This window comes from Podarcis raffonei, chromosome 6 (assembly GCF_027172205.1).
Source record: "Podarcis raffonei isolate rPodRaf1 chromosome 6, rPodRaf1.pri, whole genome shotgun sequence".
In the NCBI taxonomy this organism is placed as follows: Eukaryota; Metazoa; Chordata; class Lepidosauria; order Squamata; family Lacertidae; genus Podarcis; species Podarcis raffonei.
The window spans coordinates 69,442,864-69,469,419 of NC_070607.1; the positions used below are offsets into that span (position 1 = coordinate 69,442,864).

Here is a 26,556-nt window from a genome sequence, read left to right on the forward strand (position 1 = left end):
TGGGACAGAGAGAATGGCTGCTCGTTGCAGAAGGGACTACAGCAAAGGTACCTACTGTAGGAAGCTGGAAAGCCACTTTCACCATCAACCCCCCGGTGTCTCTTTCTGTACTGAGCAGATTTACAGGACCATTGCAGGGGGGAGTTGAATCCCACTCCCTTCACCAGCAGGATCTGCTCAAAGGAATGTTGGATCCATGCCAGTATTTAAAATGAAGTTGTGTCATGGAGTTCTCTTAAAACTTAGGGCTGAAAAATTAAACATTCAGGGCATTGTCAGGTGCTCTGTTGAATTTACACCCAGCACACAGCACCTGAATCTAGAATTATTTCACCAGAACACACTTTCACACAACGCGCTTTCACACGAGCAGAGAGCTGTTCAGAAATATTCAACATTTCTAGTGCTGCAGTCAGAGTACGAGTAGCTAACCTGTGACCTTCCAGATATCAGTGAACTGCAACTGCTATTTGCAACTGTAACTGACTGTTTGCCATGTCTGGTGCTGATGTGAATTGGGAGTCCCAAAAACATCTAGACTAGATTATGCAAGAAGAGACCTCAAACTCAGTGGCTCAATTGTTTGAGCTCCATAAGATTGGATTAAAAGGGAGCTGCTGGCATCCTGAGCCTTTGTTTTGACATTAAATTGCTTCATAAAAATGGGTTAAGGTAACATACATAGAGCTATTTTCTCCAAAGCTATATTCAATTGTCAGACTGGTTAGGATTATAATTATATATTTTGTGTGCCTGTATATTAATCTTTTTTCCTGTGCATATCAGCTGAGTAATAAAACCCCTTAAAAACCGCTAATGGTCAATACCTAATATGTTCAGAACTTGACTGGACTTTTCAATGTGTTACAAAGAGCCAATCTCAGTAAAGTAAAATTCAAACTTGAGCAAATCTGGAACTCTGTAGTTACAATATCAATTGGCAATTTATCCCAGTTCATTTATTGGGACCAGCAGTAGGCACAGTTGGTTTCCTTTGCTTGTCACAGTGATGTCTTAGGAATCTGCACCTCATAACCCTGCTTCCTGTATTTCAGATTTTGTGCTATATTTTGAATTTTGTTCTGCCAAATAATGCACTTGGAAGGGTTGTGACTTTTTGATGTTAGGAGAGGGGAGTGAGTGAGCTTCAAAAACAGTTGGATAGCTTCTGCTGAAGAGCCAGGAACTTGAGTCAGAGGCTTCACAGTGATTGAGAGTACATCTGCACCAGAACTTTAAGCTGCTTTAAAACAAGTTTGTTGTGACTTTTACAGAACTACAGTTTCCAGTGTTCTTTAGTGAAAGAGTACTTGCAACTTTGTAAGATGTATCTAGTTCTCTTAGGATCACGGCTTTCAGGATTTCTAGGCTGAGAGGTAGGAGAGGTACATGTTCAGAAAGGCTTATGTCTTCATTATGTGCTTAAAAGACAAACATAAGGCCGCCTCTACTCCACCCCTTCCCTACATACCTAATGCTTCTGAAGTATTTCACACCACATTTCTCTCACACCCCTGACATTCCCATCTGTTAAAAGTTTTTATTTATGCTACTAGACCTCAGCATAGCACAAAACAATTTGGACAGATTGTAGTCCTTGACTAGAAGAAGTCACATGACCTCTGAAGTGTACAATGCCCAGTCTCTAATGAGGAAATCTAAGTATTGGTTTGTTAGCTTTATAATTATACATTTAACACTATAAAAAAATCATATTGTTCATATATTGACTAAAAATCATTAGGCAGATATTTCAAAGCAATGTTAAAAGAATTGCTGCATCATATATCTAACCAGAGGAGTACCTAAGGGCATCTCTAGATGACATTACAAACAGATTATTCAAAGTGTGCTACTGATGCTGGATCTGAACAATTTAAATATCCTGTCCCTATGAAATGGATAAGCGACATCACAGTCTCTAGAAGCAAGAGGAGAAGCTCTTAAATGATAAAAGTAAAGTGAGCTGATTTATACGTGCATAAACATTGCATTGAATTATTCCTAGATGAAATGTGTACAGATTGCATAGAAAAGCAGTACGCCCAAACCGATTAAGCTCTGTCTGAGGTGAGTTATCTATGGCTGTTTAATACCTTCAAGTTGTCGATTGATTGCTCAGTCACAGCATGCATGTGTGAACACATCTGGAATAAAATAGTTGTGCATGGCTTTGCACCAGTGTTTTTAACTGATTAGTTTTTAAAGGTTCTGCGTGCTTCCATATAGGAATAATTTATCACTTGGCCTCTTTTTTAAAAAAGTTAAGAAAAAAATGAATATTTACAAAATGAGGTCAGGGATGTCACATAAAGTGGCCAATAGGTGACAAGGAGGCCTGTACATGTTGATGTACAAAACAGATTAGCTAGGACATGAAGTAGATGCCATTTTCCGAAAACAAAATATTGTGTATAAAGTGCTATGAAAACAAAATATTGTGTATAAAGTGCTTCCCCACACCCCCCCCCCAAACAGGGAAAGACTTAAATCCCCATGGCCACAATCAGCTAAATTGTGGGTAAGGAGGGAAAAGTAGACTGGTTACTGCTTAACATACCTTTGTATATGAAATACACTTTTATGAAGGGAAAATCTCATTTGGGGAAACTTAACCCTGCAAAGTGCCCATTCAGGAGTTGAATGTCATTGGTAGAACGCTACTTAGGAGGCCAAGACTAGCCTTGTGGAAAGCTTCCTATTGCCAAATTAGTGGGTGGTTTGAGGAAAGTGTACTAACTCCAGAGGATAACAATGTGGGCTGTACCTGTGTGGCTAACTAGGCCATTCAGTGTTTAGCTTCAGTACCTGTGTGGTACTTTGCTGAGCATCAAAGAGATGGGCCTTCTCACAACCACATGATAAAGGTGCACTTGAAAGCCCCTCCAGAGTTCTTACATTCTAATGCTTATACGAAGTAATTCTATCACTAGCAAGAGCTGTGAGAATCGAGGAGGAGGGCAAGGAGCTTACTACCTGGTCTGCCATTTGGCAAGTACAGGTTAAGGCTGTGAGGTGTCTCTTGGGACATCCTTCCCTGGCAATCAGCCGCCAATATTCGCATAGCTTACCAGTTCCGAAGATGACTTAGCAAGAGCTTTACCTGCCCTGAAGTACAAAAGGCGAGCTTAACTGAAAATCCTTAGCTCATCTTTCTACAAGCAGGATAGTGGGGAGCAAAATTGCTAATGTTGGGTGAGAGAGAGATGAGGAAATTGCTGGGTTAATCCAGCACCTTTTCCATCCCAATCTACGGAGACAGAGGAAGTCTCTACAGCAAGTTTATGTTCATTGAAGGGGATTTGAAAAGCTGCCCCCACAGGACGACTGGCCAAGCCCTGTTCCCATGGCACTTGCAGTGTCAGTGCAGAAGGGGACTTGTCCTCCCCCCCCCCCAACACACTTTGGGTTAGGAAAGTGCCCAAACTTCCAGGTCTCGGATGAGGAATTCCTCTTTGGGAGATAACGTCTCATTGTTGAATGTCTCGCAGGGCTGACTTCCTCCATGGTTCAGGTCTCCATCTAGCCACAATCCAAATTTGCCACTGCAAATAAAGGGAAAGGCAAAACATGGGATGAACTTTCTGCAGAATGAGGAACACAAGAAGCTTCTGATCCATAAGAAATACAGTGTGGTTTGGCTCATTTGAGTCAACAGCTCTGTAGGTATCTCACGTGCACGTGCTTTCTGCTGCCTGGGCTGATTGAAGAAGGGTTGTAGTGAGAGCCAGATTAGAGGGCTCATTGCTTCCTTTCTACTCAAATTCTTTCCCCTGCTCTGAAAGGGTTTACAATGAGCTCACCATTTTGCCACAGTTTCTATTTATACATTTAGATGCTTTGGAACTATATACAGCCAAACTGGTTTTCCACTGCAATGATTAACCATCTTTTCCCAACATGTATACAAAAGAGTCCACAGTAACTTGGAAGATCTTGACGCAGAGCAAGATGATAATGTGTACTAAATAAAGCTAGACAGCTATGTCCACTCAAAGGACACACACAAAAATACCATTGGGCTTTTTGTAATCGGTATCTCAAATCATAATGGCTGAAGAAGTACAGGAGAGAGGAACCTTCAGTTTGATGTCATGAAACCTAGAAATAAGTGAGGGGTGGATAGTGGTAAATTTAAAAGAGAAAAAAGTAAAAATACTTTTCACCGTGACTCACATTCTGAGGAATAACCTGTTCTAGATGAACTGTGATGGCATTTGTTTTACTTGTACCACTGATTCAGTAGCGGAGGGACCCAGACTCCAGAAAGGGCTGCTGATGGTGAGACCATCCTCAAAAGTTAATAATCTGACTGGGACTGCATTGCAGCACCCCTTCCCTTCACAACAAATCCATTTCCGCCCACTAACATCTTTCACAGTCACATACCTGCCTCCACCAATTGCTAGGGAGTCTGCATCTCCTTTCATGAAGAAGGTGTTTTTACCTGTCCACTTAAATACCTGGAGAGTAAGGAGAGAAAAAACATGGTTGAGAGAAGCATCTTGGGAATAAAAGACACAGCTGTACAACTAGAGAAAACAATCATTATTTTGTTTTCCAATGCTTACTTGAAACCTTTATATTCTTGTTCAGTTGGCAGCATTTTGAATGTTGTGTCAGCACCCCACCCCTTAAACTCTTGCAGACTTCTTGTGAAGTTTGACTCAGAAGTAAAATGAGAAGCCAGAATTGCAACGTAATACACAAGCTCCCTATCAGGGCAATTGTCTGCATATTGGCTCTGGTGTAAGTCTCATTGAGTTCAGTAGAATTTATTGGTAGTATTTATTGGTAGGGGTCGCTTACCACTTCCTACCATGTGTTTTAATTGTGACTTCCACGCTCACCCTTGTTTCTGAAACAGTCATCTTTTCATACACTCACTCTCTCTCTATATATATATATATTGGAGAATCCACACGGTATTGTCAAATGGTTGCTTGCAGTCCAGCATCTTTTGTGTTGATCTTCCATGTTTTATTATAACTGAAGTTGTGTGTGTGTGTGTGTGTGTGTGTGTGTGTAAAACAATTGAAGTAGCACCTTGACTGTTAATGCCCCATTTCAGATCTCGGGTAACTTTAAACAAGCATGTCCCCTTTGCAAGTAAAACCATTTATAGTAAGAATAGGGTTGGTCCTATAAATGTCTATCTCGGGTATCAAAGGCCAGGATAAAAAGAAGGATGGGGGAAGGCTGATTTATTAGACCAGGCATGTCCAGCTACCAAGAGACTGATCTACTCCCAGTATAAAAAAACTGGCAGTGATTTTATTGTCATTATTTTATTGTAAGTGACCCATTGTAATTGGAGGGGGGGGAGCGTGTGGGGGTGGATTGCCTAGAGCTGTTGAGCTTTTGGGGGGGAGGATTGCACAGAGTTTTTCAGCTTTTCCCCTGTAACATTTTGTACATGATAAGGATCCCGTGATCTACCAGGATCAAACGGGGATCTACCGGTAGATCACGATCTACTGGTTGGACATCCCTGTACTAGACCAATTGCCAAATGGTGCATACTGGAAACTTTGTAGGTATACCACTTTAAGCCTGTGGCAAATCAGTGACAGTCAACATTTGTATAATTGGTAATAACTCCAGATACTGTTAACACACACCGATAACCTTCATACTTGGGGGATGATATCCCTTCAATCACCTTAAGTTGTGGGGTGAAGGAAAAGAGAAATGTTTCTCCATTGCCGTAGAAGCAGCTGCTGACATGGATGGCTGTAGAAGAAAAGGCTCCAAATATCTGAAAAGGATGCAAGAGAGATGTGTTGTAACTTGCAAGTAGCAGAAAGGCCATTTAGAGTAGGCAGCGAACTGAACCCAACCAGACAGCCCCCCTCTGCTAGATTTGATAAGTCTGGCCTGTTTCAAAGCTTACCTGGCCTTCAGTGTCTCTGATAATCAACAACACTGGAGAGGCTAAATCACTCATGCTTCGGTACATAGTCTTCAGGCTAAATCCATCCCTTGCTGTACAGTAGATGAGGTTCCATGGGTGTCCAGTCACTCGTAGAGGGAGGTGTGGTGCAAGCTAAAAAGTATCACATAGACAAGGTCACTTCTTTCCTTACCTCCCTCTACCCTGAGGCCTTTAGTATGTTATTGGACTGCATATCTCATCATCCCTACCCATTGGCCATACTGGCAGGGGGGAATGGGAGTCCGTCAACCTCTGGACATCCACAAAGTTCACATCCTTGCCTTAAACCTATCCAACATAGGAATGTATCTTAAGTTATTCTACTAGATCTGCGGGGAACCTTTGGCCCTCCAAATGTTGCTGTACTACAACTCCCATCAGACCCACCAAGCAGGCCCAATGGTCAAAGATAATGGGAGTTGTAGTTTAGCAGCATCTGGAGGGCTAAAGGTTTACCACACCTGCACTAGCTCATCAGTATATCTTCTGCTTAGTAGTTCAGGTCATACACCCTAAGTCAGCGCTTTCCAACTGGTGGTCTGCGAACCCCAGGGGGTCCACGTAACCCACCAAGCAGGGCCATGGCACATACTCATCAACTGTCCAGGACATCTCATTTTGGGGGCCCATGCTCTCACATGGGTCATGTAACTCACACAGGAGTGCTGCCCAGAAGACGCACATCCCAGTTTTGCATTGGGACATGTTGGAGCATATGGTGGCACCAATCGCATAAAAAACATTTTCAAAAGTAGGGGGTCCATGGCTTGGCTTTTGAAAAACAAGGGGCCCCCAGTCCTTAACTAATTGGGAACCACTGCCCTAAGTTATTGGCTCCATCTACAATCTTTGTATGGGACGCGGGTGGTGCTGTGGGTTAAACCACAGAGCCTAGGACTTGCCGATCAGAAGGTTGGTGGTTCGAATCCCCATGACGGGGTGAGTTCCCATTGCTTGGTCCCTGCTCCTGCCAACCTAGCAGTTCGAAAGCACGTCAAAGTGCAAGTAGATAAATAGGTACCGCTCCAGCGGGAAGGTAAACAGCGTTTCCATGCACTGCTCTGGTTTGCCAGAAGAGGCTTAGTCATGCTGGCCACATGACCCGGAAGCTGTACGCCGGCTCTCTCGGCCAATAAAGCGAGATGAGTGCTGCAACCCCAGAGTCGGTAACGACTGGACCTAATGGTCAGGGGTCCCTTTACCTTTTACCTTACAATCTTTGCATTCACATAAGTGAATATTAAGCCTGTAAAAATAACTTTTTTGAGACTGTCCTGGGGAATTTCACTTCTTTGCACTTGTTCCTTGTAAATGGGGCCAAGGGTCTCGTGGCCCTTGTAGAGACATGGCTTCAGCAGACCTTCCTGCTTCCTTCCTGCCAAAAGCTTGCTTTCCCTGTTGACAGAGGTCAGCAATACTCCATAATGTGTGCCTTAGCTAAGGACAATGTGTGGAAGTGATGTATAAGGGCAAAGGGCTCACCCAGGGGAGTCACTGTGATAGCAGCACTCATTAAAGAAAATTGCTGAGTCACAGTATGAAGGGTGCTCACCTTCTGGATTTCTTCTAAGTGCAGGATGTTGCTTTGCCCATTTAGCACAGGCTCATGAAATTCTGTGCTTGTCCAGACTGGATTCTCTGGTTCAGTAGACTCCTCAGGTTCTGAAGACAGGGCTTCTTCCAGCAGGTTGGGCTGATAAAAGGACACAGACTGTTAAATGGGAAATGAATAAGGCAACAACTAAGTTGCAGAATCTTCCCCAGTACGTAGTCTGTTGCGTCACTAGAAGGATACTCCTCAGAGAGAACTACAAAGGCAAAAAGATAAAGCGAAGTGAATTGCAGAAGGCAATCGGTCTACTCTTCCCTCTAGTCTCATGGGACTGCTAAAAGCTTAGTCTTATAATTAATAGCACAGCAGTATGTAGGCCACAATAAAGCAATATTTTAATCTCAGGAACATCAGTTTAATGAACCAGCCACTCCTCCCCTTCACCCTTTGTTCCAGCGGGTGTCTTCAGAGGGTGAGACTAGAAAAAGGGTAGATTGATTGTCTTCTGTGATTCATTTAAAGCCTTAGCTGTCCAGATGTTGTTGGACTCCAGCTCCCTTCAGACAGCATGGCCAGAGATAATGAGAATTGCAGTCCAACAACATCAGGAGGGCTACAAGTTCTCCATTCTTGATTCAAAGCTCTATTAGTGCATCTCTAGGGCAGGTCAGAAAGCAACTCAGAAATGTCTTAGAGCTACCCTGCAATTGTCAACTATGTAAATGTGGAGCCTTGACTCTGTTAATGAAAAGACACCAGAGTAAAATGACGGTTTGCTCTTTGCTGTGCAATTCCCCCTCCTCTGACATTAAATATTGCAATTGCAAGAGAAGAAACTAGATTCAGTACACATTTAAAGCTGAATTTATGAAATTTGTACTTTCCAAAACAATATGCAACCTGAAACAAAACCATCCTTCGGAATTTTGCAATGCAGTACGCCAACCAAATAATGTTTACAAAAATGCATATATTAAGGGAAAGTGTGCAAAAATAAATAAATGAAGATGGTAGTTAAAATCGCATGTAACAATGCATTTTATTAAGGAAACTTGCTTACAGAAATGTGTACATTAGTAAAAACTGCATTTAATAAATTGATCATTAGCAGAAATTCACATTAAAATGCTGCTGAATTTCTGTGAGGATTAAAAAACAAAACAAAAAACTCAAACTGCTGAAAAATTCAGAGAAATGAATGTAAGATTGGGAAAATGAGAATCAAAACTGACAGATCTTTCTATCCCTATTCAGGAGGGCTGAGCCTCCTTCCCAGCTTTAGTACCAAGTGGTTCGCCTGAGGGCTGCTGCACATTATCAAGGTCCTACATAGCCAATACAGTGGTACCTCGGGTTAAGAGCTTAATTCGTCCCGGAAGTCTGTTCTTAACCTGAAACTGTTCTTAACCTAAAGCACCACTTTAGCTAATGGGGCCTGCTGCTGCGCTGCCGGAGCACAATTTCTGTTCTCATTCTGAAGCAAAGTTCTTAACCCGAGGTAATATTTCTGGGTTAGCAGAGTCTGTAACCTGAAGTGTATGTAACCCAAGGTACCACTGTACTGTACTAATGTCAAGGAAATAAATTCTGTGTGTAGATCATAAAAGTACAATGATCCTGCACGACATTTGTGTACTCAAGCTACTGTCCTAGAAACACATGTAGAGAGGCCTCAAAATTCTATTAGCATGTGTATATGCTATCGTATCTCATCTGCACAGAAGCAAAAACTGTATGCTTTTAAAATCAATCTGAAGATTATTGGGTAAGTTATACCTATTTGCTTCTATTGCTCTCACTCAGACTGAAGATGAGGGTATAGGAAGATAATGGTGGGATATGCTTGTAGATAGATACCCTTTCTGGGCCAAATAATAACAACAACACACCCATCTCAGTATGAAAATGCAATGCATTGGGCAAAAACCACAAAGCCCGGTATCAGCACTGCTCTTTGTCCTCTGCTTCACTTTTATCAATAGAACTTTCCCTTGTGCTTCCTCAATGACACATACTTTCCCTTATCTGCAGCACCAACCTGGTTGCGGAAATATACCACCCACTTCTGTAGAAATCCTACATTCTTGCTACCTTCCTTTCTTTTGGGCTTGCCACCCATCTGAATATATATTTGCTTAAGTCACTTCAAGGACGTGAATATTAAAAACTGTCTACCAAATAGCCTGAGAAGCTGAGCTTAAAAGCAAAACTTGAGATTGAAGGCAAAATCCAGGTGATGGTAACCTCCACCAGACATGATGCTTTTTTCATCAAATTAATCTCCTAATCAATTAAATCCCCTTTGCACAAATGGTATGGAATGATTCTGCCTGGGATTGCCTGGTTGCACTATCTTGACCACATAAACAATGGCATTCTCAGCCCAAACATCTGAAATAGAAGATTGATGCTCTGCACCAAAAGAAAGGAGGGAGGGAATTCAAATTCCTCAGTAACACAAGGTCTACTAAAACAAACATATTTCTGTGCTGCCTGGTTTTGAGGTTGACTGGCTAGTGTTTCCGTTTTCCATTAAGATATATGTATACCTTTTTGGACCTAGGAACCCAGTAGCACTAAACTCTTAACAGGCTTCCTAGAGTTCTAGACCTGGAAGGGATCTTGGAGGTCATCTCGTCTAACCTCTTGTTCAATCTGTCTTGCTTCCCTACAATATGACCATCCAGCCTCCATGGTAGGAGACCACCTCCTGAGGCGGTCTGCTCAACTGTTAGCTTTTACCACTAGGAAGCTTCCACTAACGTTTAGTTGAAATGAACTTTATGCCATGCAGTTTGCACCCATTCGTTCTTGCCCTGCCCCTTGGGGCAACTCCCTCCTCTGCCCTTCCCTATCCCGACCCAAGAAGCAAGGACTGCAGTACATACCAGACGAGTGTAGCGACAGCGTGGAGTTTTCATGTTTTCTGTGATCATCCAAAGCACGACCACAGCAGCCGTGCTGTTTCCTGGCAGCGAGTCGGAGAGGGGAGAGCAGGTGTCTGCCAATTGCCTGTGGAGAACACACCCTCATTCATAAACAGCATGTACTTTATTCTCTCTCAGTAAGCAGGTTCTTCTATTGCTATACAGCTATTGTCACCTGAGATCTCACTATGAAACCCTGTGGCACACAGCCTTTTCCAGTTATCTAGTGTTCTGTAGCGAGGGAACTTGTGGCCCTCCAGATAATTGCTCTTATTAGTTTATTAATTTATGTCTCAGCATTCATATAAATTTAAAGGCAATTTATAATTATACAATAGAAACAACCAAAATAGGTTTGAAAACAATACCAAAGAAAATTCTGAAGATTGGTTTTAAAATAATACATATAAAAGATGCAAGGCCAGAGACCTAATCTTTTTCATCCCATCCAGTTGGAAAAACTTGTCAAAACGAAATTGTTTCCAGAAACTACAAACAGTAGGTGCCTGTCATCTCATTCTCAACTGGGATGGTGTTCTACAAAATAGGGGCAGCCGCATTAAGAATGCTGCTCTGAGAAGCTGTGGAACAGGCTTGTGATAATATAGGGGCTTTAAGCAGAAACCCTCCTGCAGAACAACCACCACAATTATATGCCTGGCCCTGAGGTGTATAGAACTTTATTAGTAAGAAATCCTTGAACTTAACCCAATAGCAGATTGGCAGATCTTGGAGTAAACTCTCATCATTCCTGACCACTGCTCATTCTGGCTGGAGCTGAAGGGAGCTGTAACCCAAAAACACCTTGAGAACTCAGATTGTCCACCCCTGTTCTATCGCTTCACAGATAAAAGTCCTAGAATTGCGGAAGAGAGAAATTGGCTCTTCATAAACTATAGCTCTGAGGAGAACTCGAGTTGATTAATAACAGGTGTATGATGAGTGTATCCTGTCTCTTTAAGAAACAGGCCTGGTCTGTAATAGAAACTGTCTTCCTTGGGTGTGGTTCCTTCCATAGGTCAGTGAGACCTAGTCAGAACCTTAGTAATGTATGTAGCAAGTCCTAGCTGCTATGCTGAATTATTGACCTGTTGCTCGCAGATAAATAGTATTGACGTTTTCCTGATTTCCTGACATTTTCCTATACTCTTCTGTAACCTCCAACCAAGCAAACAAGAAGTATTATCAGAGGAAGGCAGAACACATTAGAGTCAAGCCATTCAAGGAAAGTGATGTATTCGGGTAGCAGGAAAACAAATCAGGAGAGGGCAGGCCATTCAAACACAACTGTCCTTTATTGCTACATAACAAGTATGGGAAATATGAAATTGCACACTGGAGCTCTGGAGCATGCAAATTATGGGGCTCAAGAGGTTCAAAAAGCATTACACTGAATCAGTGTAGTGGCCTGGGTAGAGTCCCAAAGGTCTGGAGGACTGTGTTTGGCCTCTTGGCATGAAGTTCCCCATCTTTTTTCTATAGTTTACAAGGATACGGAATCTTCTTAACACTTGTTTTTCATTAGCCACTGTGGTTCTTTGTGAAGAAGTTGAGCAAGGATGCTGTTCAGGAGCATCTGAGAATATGGGAAGACATGAGATGTCTTGGATTGGTCTTGGACCCTTCAACTTATGACAGAGTTGCTCTCTAAAATAAAATGTGTTCCCCACAAGGAATATCTGGCAAGGTGCCATGGGTGTCACTACGGCAGGATTTCTGAGCAGATGTCCAGGGCTCCCACTCAGCAGAATGAACAGGAAGGTTCTCAAACTCAGCAGGGGCAGTTTGTCACATTGAAAGGAAGTGCAGGAAACCATACCACCATCTAAGGGCTGGGGTGGCGGCGGAGTAAGAGTCTAAAATTACCTAACTGCCCCACTGCAGGCTACACTCGAGAATGGTCCTGTTTCCCCAACATCAGGAGACGCAGCTTGTCAACTCCTAGAAGATTAGCTACTGTAGAAGTGACATGCAAAAGAAACCACGGTAACATGCAAATTAACAGGCTTTATGAGTCATGGGAATCACTGCCTAGTGGGATCAAAGCATGGGAGAGAGTTTGTAAGCCACATCCCCTAAAATTCACTTATCTACACACAGTATCATTCTAAAGTGTGCTAAAATTTTACACAGGAGATCATCCTAAGAACATCAAACGAGCCCTGCTAGACTGATCAGATCAGCCCCCTCCTTCCAACAGCAGCTAGCCAATTGCTTCCAGTTAGACCATAAGCAGAGCTTGAAGGCAGTAGACTTCCCTCACTATGCCAAACCATGCATCGTTCTTATAAAATGATATGCTCTCCTCATGTTGTCTTTCCCCCTGAATTAAAAAGCCCCATATGTTTTGGCTATTTGTGGCAAGGAAAGTCCTTCAGCCTCTAGATCACGCTGGTTTCCCTTTTTCTATAACTTTCACAGCTCTATGTTATCCTTGAGATGGAGTGATCAGAGAACTCTACTGATGCTCCACCAATGAGCTGTTGCCCTTCTGCATGTTGCCCTGCTTTGGGAAGTGTGGCTATTACCCTTATGGGAAATATTTCGATTACCAACTTTAGTTGTTTTTATTCATTCAGGCTTTGGGGAGATAAAGTTTAGGCATTAGTACTACTACCACAGGTACTATTAATATTTTTTCTCCCTGGCCTTCACTGGGTTTTTATTTAACAAAATGTATATACTGCTTGAATGTAAAAACACAACCCCAAACTCTATGCAGTTTATCAACAATATAAAAACATTAAAATGAGCAATAGCAAAAGTTTTAAAAGGTATTTATTTAAAAGATTAGAATCAGCACTATCTAAAAATAAATAAAACACATGTAACTTCTACATTCATAATGCTGTGATTATGGTTTTTGGTTTTTGTGGATTTGGCTGTTGCAAACTACCCAGAGTTCTTGATAGATGAAGGGCAGGATAAAAATAAAATGAACAAAACAAACAAACTTACCTGCTAGCTATAGGCAACCAAGAATTCCATGCAGGTGAGTGAGTGAAGGGGTGTAAGAAAGAAGGACCACTACAGTAGCCTGCCTCTGAAACAGCTTGGTTCCCAGACTTGTAATGTAGAAACAGGAAGTACCCTTTTCACAGCCAGCATGAAAATATTGTGAGTTGGTGGAGGCTGGGGTGGTTGCTATGGGTCACTTTGTCCTGCCTCCACCAGTTCACTTGGTAGAATGCATTTTTATTTTCTTTTTTGGAGTAGCCTGCTAAGAGAGTGTGGTCTTCATTTCCATGCTTCCTGTTCCACAACCACCAAAGAAACTCAGGCTACTAGCCTCTTACAAGGCCAGCATTTATTATTGTTGTTTTGCAAGCTAGTAACTTTTGTGGGTTTATCTGCACGACTGATTTTTTTGCCAACCTGAGATGCTCCAAGCTCATGTAGGAGCATGTTTCTTTTTTTCAGAGGATAGCCACTGTTCCCAGCACACCCTCCTTCCTCCCACAGAAACTTTTCTTCTAAATATCTGATATTTTTTTTCCATTTCACCTATACCCCCACCCCAGAGACGGCACAGCTACACAGTTCCATCTTATTGTAAGAAGGTTGGTAAAACTCAAATGCACTCGGCTGAAATGACTTATTTACAAGATACTCACATTTACCTGAAGAGGGTTCTGTGGGGAGACGTCTAACAAAGCACAGCTGGGTAGGTCCCATATAAAGCAGCTGTTCTGTTGTTGCCTTGCTTAAAGCAGAGGTGTTGAGGAATCCCCTGCAAATCTCAGGGAAGCATCACTAACAATACAGCTCTGGAAATACAGCTCTGAATAGTCACAAAGTTCATATGGACTGTGAACACATACCTGGTTCTATCCAGTCCACCTTCCTTGTCAACTCTCTCAATCTGTGCCAGTGGACCGGTTGCTCACCTGCCACTCACGGGGTACAAGTTCAACACATCCATCTTGAGCCAATGGGTCCCATTATTTTGGGATCAACAGTCAGGTTGCTGCAAGTGTTTCTATTTGTAACAATGATGTTGCAATGCATGTGTTGCCTGTAAACTTTCTGACACTACTTTTCTTCCTCCTAACCCACCCCTTGTGGCTGAAGTAAGTTATCACTCATCTGTAGATGATAACACAGATGTTCATTGAGTAAATCAGGCAGCAAATTGTTAAGCTTGTTGTTGTGATGGAGTAAAAGCCCATGGTCAGTCTCATTCAAGACCAGGAATACACACAAAAAAAAATAAACTCCTCCTTTCTAAGAAATAAATAAATCAGGCAAGTTTGTCGGTGCCACACACACACACTCCTCCTCTCATTGTTGAAGTTCCCAGGCAGAGATGGTGCCTATATGCCTTTAAATGCTTTGAAGCATTAAGCAAAGCTATGGCAGCTGTGCTTCCTGCCCTGTCCACTTTTGCATTCGGTAGCTAGCGGGAATCTTATTTTCTCCATGGAGACAAGTGGAGTGGATCATAGGAAAAAGTGATGGAAATACAGGGTGCAGGGTGCCTAGGATAGCCAGAGAACACCTTCCACAGATGAGCAGAAGATGCAACCTTTAAACATTGTGCAGGATAACATTAGACAAGCCTACTGGACCAGGCCAGGCCCAACTATTCCAGCATCTTGTTCTCACAGCAGCCAACCAGATGCCTTGTGGGAAACCAGCAAGCCGAACCTGAGCACAGGAGTGCCATCCCCATCCTGTGGTTTCTAGCAAATGGCATTCAGAAGCACTATAGGCTCAAGCCACAGTTGCAGAGCATATCCGTCCTGGCTAGTAGCCATCTGATAGGCTTAACTTCAAGGAATTTGTCTAATCTAAGTTGGGTACCATCACTGCCTCCTGTGGGAGTGAGTTCCAAAGTGTAACTATGTGCTGTTTGAAGAAATACTTCCTGTGATCTGTCCTGAATCTTCCAACACCTGCTTTGGAGTGTGCTGCTTCTGTGGTCCTCTTTTGCATCTGCCCACCCGAAGAATCGCTATAGCTTTGCTGGGTACCGTAAAATGCATTATTTGATGCTGCTGGAAGGTAAGGATTCAAGGACATAGATAATAGTTACACCATCTTAGCAGTGACTTCCAATTTGCTAGAAACAGAACAGGTTCATAATGCATTTTAATTTACAGAATATTGTGCACATCTAGACATAGCAGCAACAAATGGAGCAACTAATTCATAGAAACTTATATAAGAAGCAAAAATATACACAAACAATGGGTTTTCCTCATGGGGTGTGTCTGACAGATCCGAAGGATAACATGAGTTTTTACTTGCTTTTTTTTGGCGTGTGTTTGTTGTGTGTGCTTTTACAGTTTATTATTCTATTTTGGTTTTAAACATGTTGTAATTTTTTGTCAGCCTGTGGAAAGAGATGAGCTAAGAATGTATATATACTTTAGGGTCTACCTGTTGTGGAGATGAAGATAAGGATGATAAAGCATGTGACAGATTGTAGTTATGACTATGGTCATTTAGCATCCCATTTTATAATACAGTGGTACCTCGGGTTAAGAACTTAATTTGTTCCGGAGGTCTGTTCTTAACCTGAAGCACCACTTTAGCTAATGGGGCCTCCCACTGCTGCCGTGCCGCTGGAGCACGATTTCTGTTCTCATCCTGAAGCAAAGTTCTTAACCTGAGGTACTATTTCTGGGTTAGCGGAGTCTGTAACCTGAAGCGTCTGTAACCTGAGGTACCACTGTACACAGTAAGAGATGCACGTGTACCTTTCTGGGAAACTGTCCAAGGTCTTTTTATTGCTTCAAACCTATAAGGTGTTGTGAACACACAAGGCACATAATGGGTGGTTAGATAGAAAAGCTGAGAAAGGTCTTTGTCCAGGACTTTGGAGAACAACAGGTTCCCCACCATTGCTTTACCGTGTCTGACTCTTGGCTTGTTCTCTGGTTCTGCCTCCCAACATTGATCCTTGGCTTGACAGCCTGGTTCCTGCTTGGTGGCTGTTTACCTCTGAGCGATGATCCTTTACTTTTGCCCTTATTCAACCTTCTGCTGCTAGCGTCCAAGAAAATACAGTAACCAGAGCACCAGCTAAACTTTCAGGCTGCAGGGAGTCTGGGCTGTGCACAGTTGCCAGGAGGTTCCCTGTGATGTTTCTATTCCAGGGCACAGAGTCTGGGATTCTCTGGGATCCAGCTGCAGCCTCTGTTCCTGCTGACTCACTTCCAGGTGCAGGTGTGCAGAGAGCTCACCTGGGAGATTCTCAGTCTACAGAGACAGCAGTTGTTTGCCTGGACACAACAACATTTGTATGCCTTGGGTTAGGGAGTGCTTCAAGGTCACTTTCAAAATATACAGTCATTCGGCTTGGATACAAACTCACATACAGTATATGCTTATGCTAAGGGCAACAAATAACTTGCGCTAAGGTAACCCAAATTCGAAGCCAAGAATCTGCATTTGTTTCTTTATCTTATTTGATTAAGGATGCCTACACACCATATATTTAAAGCACTTGATTGATTGATTGATTGATTGATTGATTATCCACCCTTCACCCTAAGGTTCTGGGGTGGGTTACAGCAGTAAATACAACTTTAAATGCTTTAAATTTAATGTTTTTTTAATAATAATAATTTATTATTTATACCCCGCCCATCTGGCTGGGTTTCCCCAGCCACTCTGGGCGGCTCCTAATCAAATGTTAAAAACAATGTTGTTGTTTAGTTGTTTAGTCATGTCCAACTCTTCGTGACCCCATGGACCAGAGCACGCCAGGCACATCTGTCTTCCACTGCCTCCCGCAGTTTAGTCAAAGTTAAAAACAATACAGCATTAAATATTAAAAACTTCCCTAAACAGGGCTGCCTTCAGATGTCTTTTAAAAATAGGATAGCTGCTTAAATAATAATAATTGATTCTTAAATAATAATAATTTATGGCTTTCCCCCAAAGAATCCTGGGAACTGTAGTTTGCGAAGGGTGCTGGGAATTGTAGCTCTGTGAAGGGTAGCCCACAGTTCTCAGGATAGCAGGGAAAGGCATGTGCTTCACATTTATGAGGAGAGAATCAATATAACACTAAGGATTCAATATACCGTATTTTTCGCTCTATAACACGCACCCGACCATAACATGCACGTAGTTTTTAGAGGAGGAAAATCCGTAGGCATGCCACCCGTAGGCATTTCCTCCATAACACGCACAGACATTTCCCCTTACTTTCTAGGAGGAAAAAAGTGAGTGTTATGGTGCAAAAAATACGGTAACATTTTGGCTGGCCGAATGTAATGATCCCTCCTCCCCCACTGAGTGTTGTTCTGGGGATTCTTCCAACCCCCAGCAGAGCCAATTTCAAGAGAGAAGATGGAGAGGAACCATTGTTCAAGTAGAAGGGCAGGGCTTCCACTGATGTGACTCCTTAGTTGACTCTTGTTCACTGTATGTGCACAGCCTGTGTACTTTCATGGTGTGCGGGCACAGCTAACCGTGGCAGGCGCACATGTGGCTACAACCTTCCCCATGTGCTAGGACAGTGTTCTTCAACCTTGGGTCTCCAGACAACTCCCATCATCCCCAGCTCAAGCAAACATACGGTAGCTACATAGGTAGCTGCCTTACACTGACCATTTGTCCATCTGATTCAGTATTGTCTCCACTGACTGGCAGTGGCTCTTCAGGATTTCAGACAGGGCTCTCTCCCAGCCCTACCTGGAGATGCCAGGGATTGAATCTGGATCCTTCTGCATGCAAAGCGAATGCTCCACCACTGAGCTAAAGGCCTACAGTTGGGCAATTCTTTATTAGGACCAGCCCCAAAGTCACAAAAATGTCCTTAGCTCTTCAGCTCTCCAGAACTCTTCATCAGGTAAGATGTTACACAAATCAACGGATGGTGCGATGAGGAAAAACAAGTAGAAAAAATAAGCTAATTGTTGTGGCCGCAAGGCCAATTTGGAGAAAGCAGACGCTGCTTTGCAGCCTGGTATCTCTAGTGCCTAAGAAGGGCTTGTGATCTCCTTCTTGGAACCGAGGCCACAAGCTCAGTGAATTTAGAACGCTTTTAAAATTAAATGGGTATTAAGAAGCTGCAATGTAGGTCCTTGTAATTTATTATGTATTGCTTTAGTAGTTGCTTTGTCCATCATTCTAATTCAAATTGCTTTTGTTCTTTCATTCACACTGCACCATCTTGATTATTATTGTTCTTTTATTCATACTGTGCAGCTTTGTTTATTACACTGCCCTGCCTTGATGGATTTTCTTTTATGTAATCGTTGAAGTTCATGCTATCATTTCTGTAGTTACCACTGTGAATCAATAAAACATTTTGGCTGCAGTTCTCTACTCATTTATCCAGGAGTAAGCCTCCTTGAATTCAATGGGTCTTACTTCTGAGTAGACATGTGTAGGCTTGTGCTGTCAATTAATTTCAGATACCTCCTTGAGTCTGTGTGGACCTCACCACTTGTTAAAATTTTACCCACTGGAATGTAAATTTGTACTGAAATTCAATGATTGGTGACCACAGTGGCAACAGCAAGCTGCCTAAATTATATGTGCTGTGTGTTTTATGAATTGCTATAAAGTCTGTGTTTGTATAATCCAATCTTTCTGGATAGCTGATGCAGTGTGAGATAAAATAATGGGGAGAGTTTTGTGAATTAAAATGCTTATAATTTGTAGCAACACTCCAGAAAAATCATCAACACATAAGTGTATTCCATATCTTAATCAAGATTAATTTTGTTAACAGCATCACCTAAATATATTCTGCATGCAAATTAAATACATAGGGTGATATCCACTGTTAGACATACTCAGAGTAGACCTGTTGAAATTCATGGACTTGGAAGGTTACTTAAGTCAATCAGTTTCTAGGGGTTTGTTGTGCTCTTGAGTAGGACTTAGTTGGATATTACCCATAGGAAATTTATTTATTTGATTGATTGATTGATTTATATACTGCCCATCATCAAAAGATCTCAGGGCAGTTCACAAGATAAAATCCACAGTGTGTATTTGTACACACATGCATATGTATAGACATGCCAGGATTCACGCTATCAAGAATCAAAGGCAAATTTTAATAACATCTTGCATGAGGTTTTAGGGGCAACATCTTGTCAATTTCGTACAGTATGATGCGGCAAAACCAGATGGGCAGTAACTCTACAATTAGCAAGCTGCCACAGCTAATCCAGATTTCCTGATGAACGCCTATATGATAAACATGTTTGCATTCACACATCTGTTGCGCCAGCACTCTGCATTTGGGTTGAACATGTATGGTTTGAAAAATAGCATGTGAAGTAGCAACCCTCAGACAACAGTAAACTTAGGCCTGATTTATCCCAAAGATTGGCTTTTGCTACATAGTCTGACTTGACCTGATTTAACACTTGCAGCAGAATGAGATGGTAGAATCCTGAGGTGATAGAGTAGGCTATACCACCTCAGTGTGAGAGCCAGTGTGATGTAGTAGTTAGAGTCCTGGACTCTGACTTGGGAGACCAGGGTTCAAATCTCCACTCAACCTTGAAGCCCAGTGGGTCAGTCACTATCTCTCTGCCTAACCAACCTCACTGGATTGTTGTGGAAGTGTGTACATCACTGCAAACTCCTTTGAGAAAATGTGGACTATAAATGTAATAGTAGTAGTAGTAATACTACCCACACCCCCACAATCAACTTATTCTCTATCATCTGGAAACTTTACTGTCCCAGCACTTTACCATCCTATTTGAATCTTATTTATCTGAATGTGTGTAGGGCAAGTCTTTATTTCAACCAGTCACTAGATGGCAGCATAAGAAACAATTCAGTTGCATTCTGAGACTGTTAGGCTGTTACAGCGAAACAACAGTTTCCAGCACCTTAAAGACCAGCACACTTATTATGTCATAATTTTTCATGGACTAGAGTCTTGCATCCAATGAAATGGATTCTAGTCCATGAAAGGTTATGCCCGAATAAGTGTTTGTGTGTAAGGGGCCACAAGACTCTTCATTGTTTTTATAGGAATTTTGTACAGCTTGCATCTGAGTACTTGCTTTGCTTAAAGCCAATGTTTATATTGGCTGTGTTGCTCATTTGCATTACAAATGTCTTTCTTTGGCTTTTTCTTCTTCACATAAAGAGCATGGAAGAGACTCAATGGCTCACAGCTGAAAATCCTCTGAATCTAGGCTTAACCTTGATAGTCCCATTCTAGCCTGTAATTGATATCATTGAATGTACTGCTGATTTTTTGAAGTTCAGGAGCTCATCATGACTACTGTCCCCAGGGCCAAGGCTGATTTCAAAGGATGAGTGTGTTCCAGTTAGCACATAGTTTTGAAAAGTGCAGGTTATGTAATTCCGCCTTTAAATGTGATCTGAATTAAATGTCGACCCCCCCCCCCGCCCCCGCCCTGGCCAGAAGGAAATAGTGAGATGTGCCATACCCAGGCTGATTATTTGTGTTGTCATTTGGGTAGAAGCAGTGTAACGATCTGGTGGTCCTTGGTTCTCTCGCTGGTGGCAGAGGCTGATGGGCTTTCCCCCCTTTCTTCTTGCAGTTCCATGGAAACTGGCAGTTGGAGCTGATTTTTTTTCTGGCAGAGGGGAAGCAAACTCCCTGCAGCTGTTTCTTCTCTGGCCAATAGTAAAGCAATTATTTTTTCATCAAGCTATGTAGTGAACCATTTATTCCAACATTCTGCATTATGGGGTTGATTCGGGGGAAAGTTAAGTCGAAGTCCCACCTGGTTTCAATAGAAGAGAGTTAAAAACATGCTCTCTTTCTGTCTGTCTCTGTCTCTTCTAATGAATTCAGTACAACTTCAAAGTGTTTTAACTGGGGCTGGACTGTGCTCAGGTGTGTCGCATGGCCAGGTTGTGGAGTGTAGGTGCTGCACATATGGCATAACCTCAGTTATGAATGGTAGTGCTTGACATTTTCATTTGGATTTTTATTTTGGTCTGGAAAAGCATACAGTGCTATAGATACACACTTAATGAACAGCTTATAAGTTAATATAATGGCATATCGTGTATATTAAGTCGTCCAGAAGATCAGGGACCAAGAACCTTACTTAGGAGCAGTGCTTTTTTTCTTGGGGGACGCAGGGGTATGCATACCCCTAAATATGTTGTCAATCTAAGTTTGGCCTCACTGAGGGGCAGTATTTCAATATGAGTAGGAAAATGAGAGTACCCCAAAACATTTTTTAAAGAAAAAAAAGCACTGGTATGGGGATATGTCCAAGGTTGCCAGATGAAGAGCCACACAGGGTTTAGAGCCTTAGAATTTCCTTGCTCTGTTGTAACTCCAAATAACTGCCTTGCAAAATTGGAGTGAGCCGAGAAGTGTGTCAGCGGGAGAGCTTATTTATGCAGTTTTGTCCCAAGAAAGGTCATTTTGCTGCTATTGCAGAATCTTTGGAAAATTGGGATTCCTGTAGAGAGAGCACTCACATGCTCCTACCCCACAGTGATGCACTATTAAAGTACTACTGTAGGATGTGCAATGCTACTGTGCTGGGAGGAGAAGAGAACCAGAGCAGCATTTAGGAAACATGGCTTATTTCAGGGAAGTAGTGTTGAATGGTCTCTTTAAATTTGAAGGTTCATTATTGTTCCACAAGATGTGTATGTCTTTAAGGACCAGAGCAAATAACGAGACCCAGGTTTACAGCTGTGAAACAGTATAGCAGGTGCTGTTAAGTTGTGTTAATTAAGCTGTGTCAGCAATTGGGTATAGTATATAAAGAACAGCACCTAGCGCTCTCAGTACCCTGGGGGATGGTTTGGTCATGCTTGTTGATATATTTAATCTAAAAGCAGTTTTTGTTTTTGTTCAAACCTTCTTAAAATTATCTTTGAGTTCCTTGTAATGCGTGGTCTCCCCAGCAAGCTTTCTGCAGCGCAACTAAACTGCAAATAGCCAACAAGTAGTCCATTGTATTTAAACAACTCCAGTTAAAACAGGGACCAATTTAAAAAATGGCTCTTTCTCTAACGGTAAAATGATGGAAACATGAGATTTAAAGCCAAAGAACTGGAAACAATATAAATTAGGCATTGTTCCAGGAATACTTATATGGGGCCTCCATGATAGATAACCATGTTAACCAGCACCAGCTGCTCACATTAGAACAGGCAAGGAGGATGGTGGCACATTGCAGTCTAAGCAGCGACTGTCTTGATAAAGGTGAAGCAGAGATGGGGGCACATTAAATAAGGGTTCTGCATAAAAAAATAGAGAGAATAAGATTAGATGTAATAAGTTAGAGCTGTTGCAGCACTGGGGGGGGGGGAAATATGGTCAATGTTTTGTGTGCATGACGTGGGGTGTGAAGACTGAACCATCATCAATCATTTGCTCTACAGTGGTGTTCTTTAACCTATGGTCCCCAAATGTTGCTGGACTACAACTCCCATCATCCCCAGGCAGTTTAGTTAGTGGTCAGGAATGATGAGAGTTACAGTCTAATAGCGTCTGAGAATCCAACACCAGGGGCGGAGCTACCTGCCCCGGCACCCGGAGTGGTGCGGGGGCGGGGCTAGCCGGCCCGCAGGGACAGGACTAGCTGCCTGCACGGCGAGTGTCGGGTGGGTCCGCTAGCTGCCCATGGCAGCATTGTCTCTAGTGGCCCACAGCCCACGCAGCGAGTGTCTGGGGGCGCCGCCTGCGCAACGAGCGGGGTGTGGGTGGGTGGCACGGCAATGTCACCCAACCTCACAGCTGACACCCAGTGCACACCGCACTCCCCGCACCCGCCTTCCTCCGCCAGTGCCCAACACTTCTGTAAGTCCTGTAGCTTGCATCATACCCTCCTTTCCCTTCTTTCCCTTATGGGGTATTCCAGAGCCTGTATAGAATCCTTAAGTGGCTTCCCTATCGGTAAGAGAAAGTAACAGAGGCCAAGCAGAGTATGTTGTTGTTTAGTCGTGTCCAACTCTTCGTGACCCCATGGACCAGAGCACGCCAGGCACATCTGTCTTCCACTGCCTCCCACAGTTTGGCCAAACTCATGCTGGTAGCTTCGAGAACACTGTCCAGCCATCTCGTCCTCTGTCGTCCCCTTCTCCTGGTGCCCTCCATCTTTCCCAACATCAGGGTCTTTCCCAGGGAGTCTTCTCTTCTCATGAGGTGGCCAAAGCAGAGTACATTGAGAAGCAAAGTGGCTAGTAAGCCTGATCGTTATTAAAGGAACTGTTGCAACAGGGTCCCCACTCACCACACACAGGAGGGAGGAGAACCCTGAACAATGATGTGCAAGCCCTTATATAGACTTTGGAAATTGCCCACCCTGTAACCCAAGACCCACCCCCCAACCCCTATCATACGTACATCACAGAAGGAGACGGTCTACAGCAGGAATTCTGTCTGCGGGGATACTGATTGCATTACCTGGGCAGTCTGGCCATTCTTTTGTGATGGTTAATACTGTACTTTAGCTCCTGAGTCCAGGTCACCCTATTCGTGCACAAATATGCCCTTAAGACAGGAACTGCAAGCAAAAAGGCAATAAGAAGGCTTTCCCCATTTGCCTCCCTTACTGCAGAGGAATATTTTAGGTCACTGGGAGACTCAAAATGGCTTCAGGATTGCTCTCCCATACTATTTCAGACATGTGGTTCATATATTTAGATATGTGTGCATTTATGAATATTCTATATTTGAGACCTTAAAATTCTTATAACAACACAGTGAGAAATCAAGGGCCTCATCCCCAAGTTATGGAGAAATTTCATAGGTTCTTAAAAATATATGTAGGAAAAACATATCATTGATTAAATATTGTTCAGCATAGGGTCTCCATAATCTTTAATTTTGCTTTGGATACAGACATGCAATCACAGACAGATACGAACAGGAAAAGAAACAGGATGTCACAGCCCTTCTGGGCCTGTACAGCCATTTAAAGAGTGTGCTAGTTCCACTTTACTTTTGGGGAAGCAGAAGGTTTCCTAGCAAAACACTGATTAGCATCTCTGGCCTGGCTTGTCCGAGCAAGTAGCCGGGCTCCAGGCCAGGGAAAGAATGTGTGTGCTGCCCTGTGTAATTTACTGGGAGTGTCCAGCCTTTTCAGCCAGCTTGTTATTTGGAGTGTTAGAAGCACAAATGTCCTTAGGGGGAATATTGAAACGAGGGAGACCCTTTAACTCCTATTGCTATGCATGAGCATTGATTCAGCCTCCATTGTTGGAATTGTGACCCAATACAAACTTTAACCCCAGAAATTAAATAGTAGCCTATGTTGCACCCCCAAGCTCTCTGTTATCTTGCTATCCTGTTGAACATTGCACACACTTGCCCAAGGCTGAAATTTTATGCACATTGACTTGGGGACAAAACCTTCATTGAACTCAGTGGAACTTACTTCTGGGTAAAGATTCATAGGATTGTATTTTGTAAGTGCACTGATGTAATTTTCAGTAAAAGAAAGTGGGGAGAGTGACATAACCAGTAAACTCTTGTGAGATTTCGTAATTCTAGTTTTCTAAAGCTGGAACATGTTATGAACTTATGAACTAATGCAGGAGTTGCCAACTTGGTGCCTATGGGTGCCAGTGTGCCTGTCAGTAACTCCTACGGCACCCCAAAAAAGTTCTCAGTAAATAATATACCCTGACAAATCCACAATATATAATAGACAGTTTGCTCTTCGGGTTCAGTGGCCTCTTCCACACTGAATACATCCTCTTAAATGTACCTATACATCATTGGATGTTAGGATTGGACACCTGCCTCCCTTCTGCACAGAGGAGTGCTGTAAAGAGGTCTGTGAGCAAGTGTGGTGGTGACTGATGTAGGTGGCTTTTTCCTCACTGAAGGGGGTCATGACATCACCATTTTCTGTTTCTGTCTCCTTTTCTACTCTTTAAGATGGGGCAGCCATTTTGTGCTATGCTGTGCCACCACAGCCACACAGTTTCCATTTTGTGTTATGCCACAAACCCTCACAGAAGCCATTTTGTGTCTGGTGCCCATGACACTTTCTCAAAATTCCAAATGTCCCCACTGGTTGGCATCTGCTTAACTAATGTAAGCAAGATAGGTGTTGCTATCTTACATATAAACAGAGGAAGAAGTTGATTTGTGTTTAAAAACAGATATGCCAAGCCTCAGGCTTTCTCGGGAGACTTGTATTCTGCCCTGAAGTCCTCCCTCCTTAAAATATATGATGGTATCATTCAAAGCAGGAGTAAAATTTAATAAAAGAACAGCTACTGTATATTGCTAGGGAAGCCTGTGGTGAAAATGTCTTTATTTTGAATGTTCTAGTTCATTCACCACACCCAAAGGCACCTAAAGCAGCACAGAGTCTAAAAACCAAAACCAAATGTATAGTTTTCTCATAGTCTGAAGAGCAGGCAAAAGGGTAACTGTTTACAGTTTGGACTATGGAGACCCCCTCTCCCCCTGTGCCATGTTCCCTGCCAATCTGGCTCAGCCCCTTCCCCCTTTATTTACTTACTGAAATCAAGCACCCCAGAGCTAACAAAGTAATCATGTCTATTGTGACCCTACAATTGATTTCATTGGCTTAAAAACACTTGATTCAAGAGGTGATTAGCAATACTTGAGTGTGGTTTCCTTGGATACATTAGGGGTAGCATTGTTGGGCATCTGCCAAGACCCACACACACCTGCAGGAGACTCTCTGCCAACCTCCAGAATCTCCTGACCCTGTAGTTGCTCCTTCTTGTTGTTTTTGCCTGTTCACCTTTCTGAAAATGCAAGCAATGACAAAAATGGGGAAATAGAACAGGTTCCTTCACTTGCCCTGCACTCCCCATCTGGATGATTGTACAGACTAGACCCACAGGGAGACCGCAGATGAGGCCCCCATATGTTTAAAATAAATTCAACTTTAAACAATAATGGCTTTCGTCCAAGAATCACAGAATTACAAGGAACCCCAAAGGCCATTTAGTCCAACCCCTGCAACGCAGGAACCCTAACTAAATCCTGGGAATTCTAGTTTGTAAAGTGTCTGTGAGGAGGAATAGGGGGTCTTGTTACAACCCTTAACAAACTATAGTTCCCAGGAATCTTTGGATGAAACTTTGGCTGCTTAAAGTGGTTTGATACTGTTTTAAGTGTATACTGCAAATTAGAGTCTAAAACTGGAGTTGACACTGCTTAGAGAGGACAGCAAGGTGGGGGCGATCTGCCTCATGCTTCTGGAGAACAGAAAGACAAATATTAGGTA

At 42.7% G+C, this 26,556-nt stretch overlaps 1 protein-coding gene across 6 annotated transcripts; it reads right to left on the minus strand.

Annotated features, from left to right (window-relative positions):
* Window positions 1-3,266: 3,266 nt before the first annotated feature.
* Window positions 3,267-26,556, minus strand: TLDC2 (TBC/LysM-associated domain containing 2). Of its 6 annotated transcripts, none has more exons than XM_053393894.1 (7): window positions 11,123-12,037; window positions 10,376-10,499; window positions 7,488-7,628; window positions 5,894-6,046; window positions 5,663-5,758; window positions 4,390-4,463; window positions 3,267-3,545 (listed from the first exon to the last, which is right to left on the minus strand). In XM_053393894.1, the coding sequence occupies exons 1-7, from the start codon at window positions 11,161-11,163 to the stop codon at window positions 3,410-3,412; spliced, it is 765 nt and encodes a 254-aa protein (XP_053249869.1). In that variant the 5' UTR covers window positions 11,164-12,037; the 3' UTR covers window positions 3,267-3,409. The 6 variants fall into 6 exon arrangements, with proteins under 6 accessions (XP_053249869.1, XP_053249867.1, XP_053249866.1 ...); XM_053393892.1 differs by lacking the exons at window positions 3,267-3,545; window positions 11,123-12,037 and adding exons at window positions 23,748-23,847; window positions 25,991-26,556 and having other exon boundaries at window positions 3,562-4,463; XM_053393891.1 differs by lacking the exon at window positions 3,267-3,545 and adding an exon at window positions 12,281-13,990 and having other exon boundaries at window positions 3,562-4,463; window positions 11,123-11,201.

Coding starts and splice junctions, on each gene's coding strand:
- TLDC2 (XM_053393891.1), bottom strand. CDS start 11,163: ATGATGAGAGTTTACTCCAAGATCTGCCAATCTGCTATTGG. Junction 10,500..11,122: donor ATCTGCCAATCTGCTATTGG/GTTAAGTTCAAG, acceptor TGTTCTCCACAG/GCAATTGGCAGACACCTGCT. Junction 4,464..5,662: donor CCTTCACCCCACAACTTAAG/GTGATTGAAGGG, acceptor CTTACTCTCCAG/GTATTTAAGTGGACAGGTAA.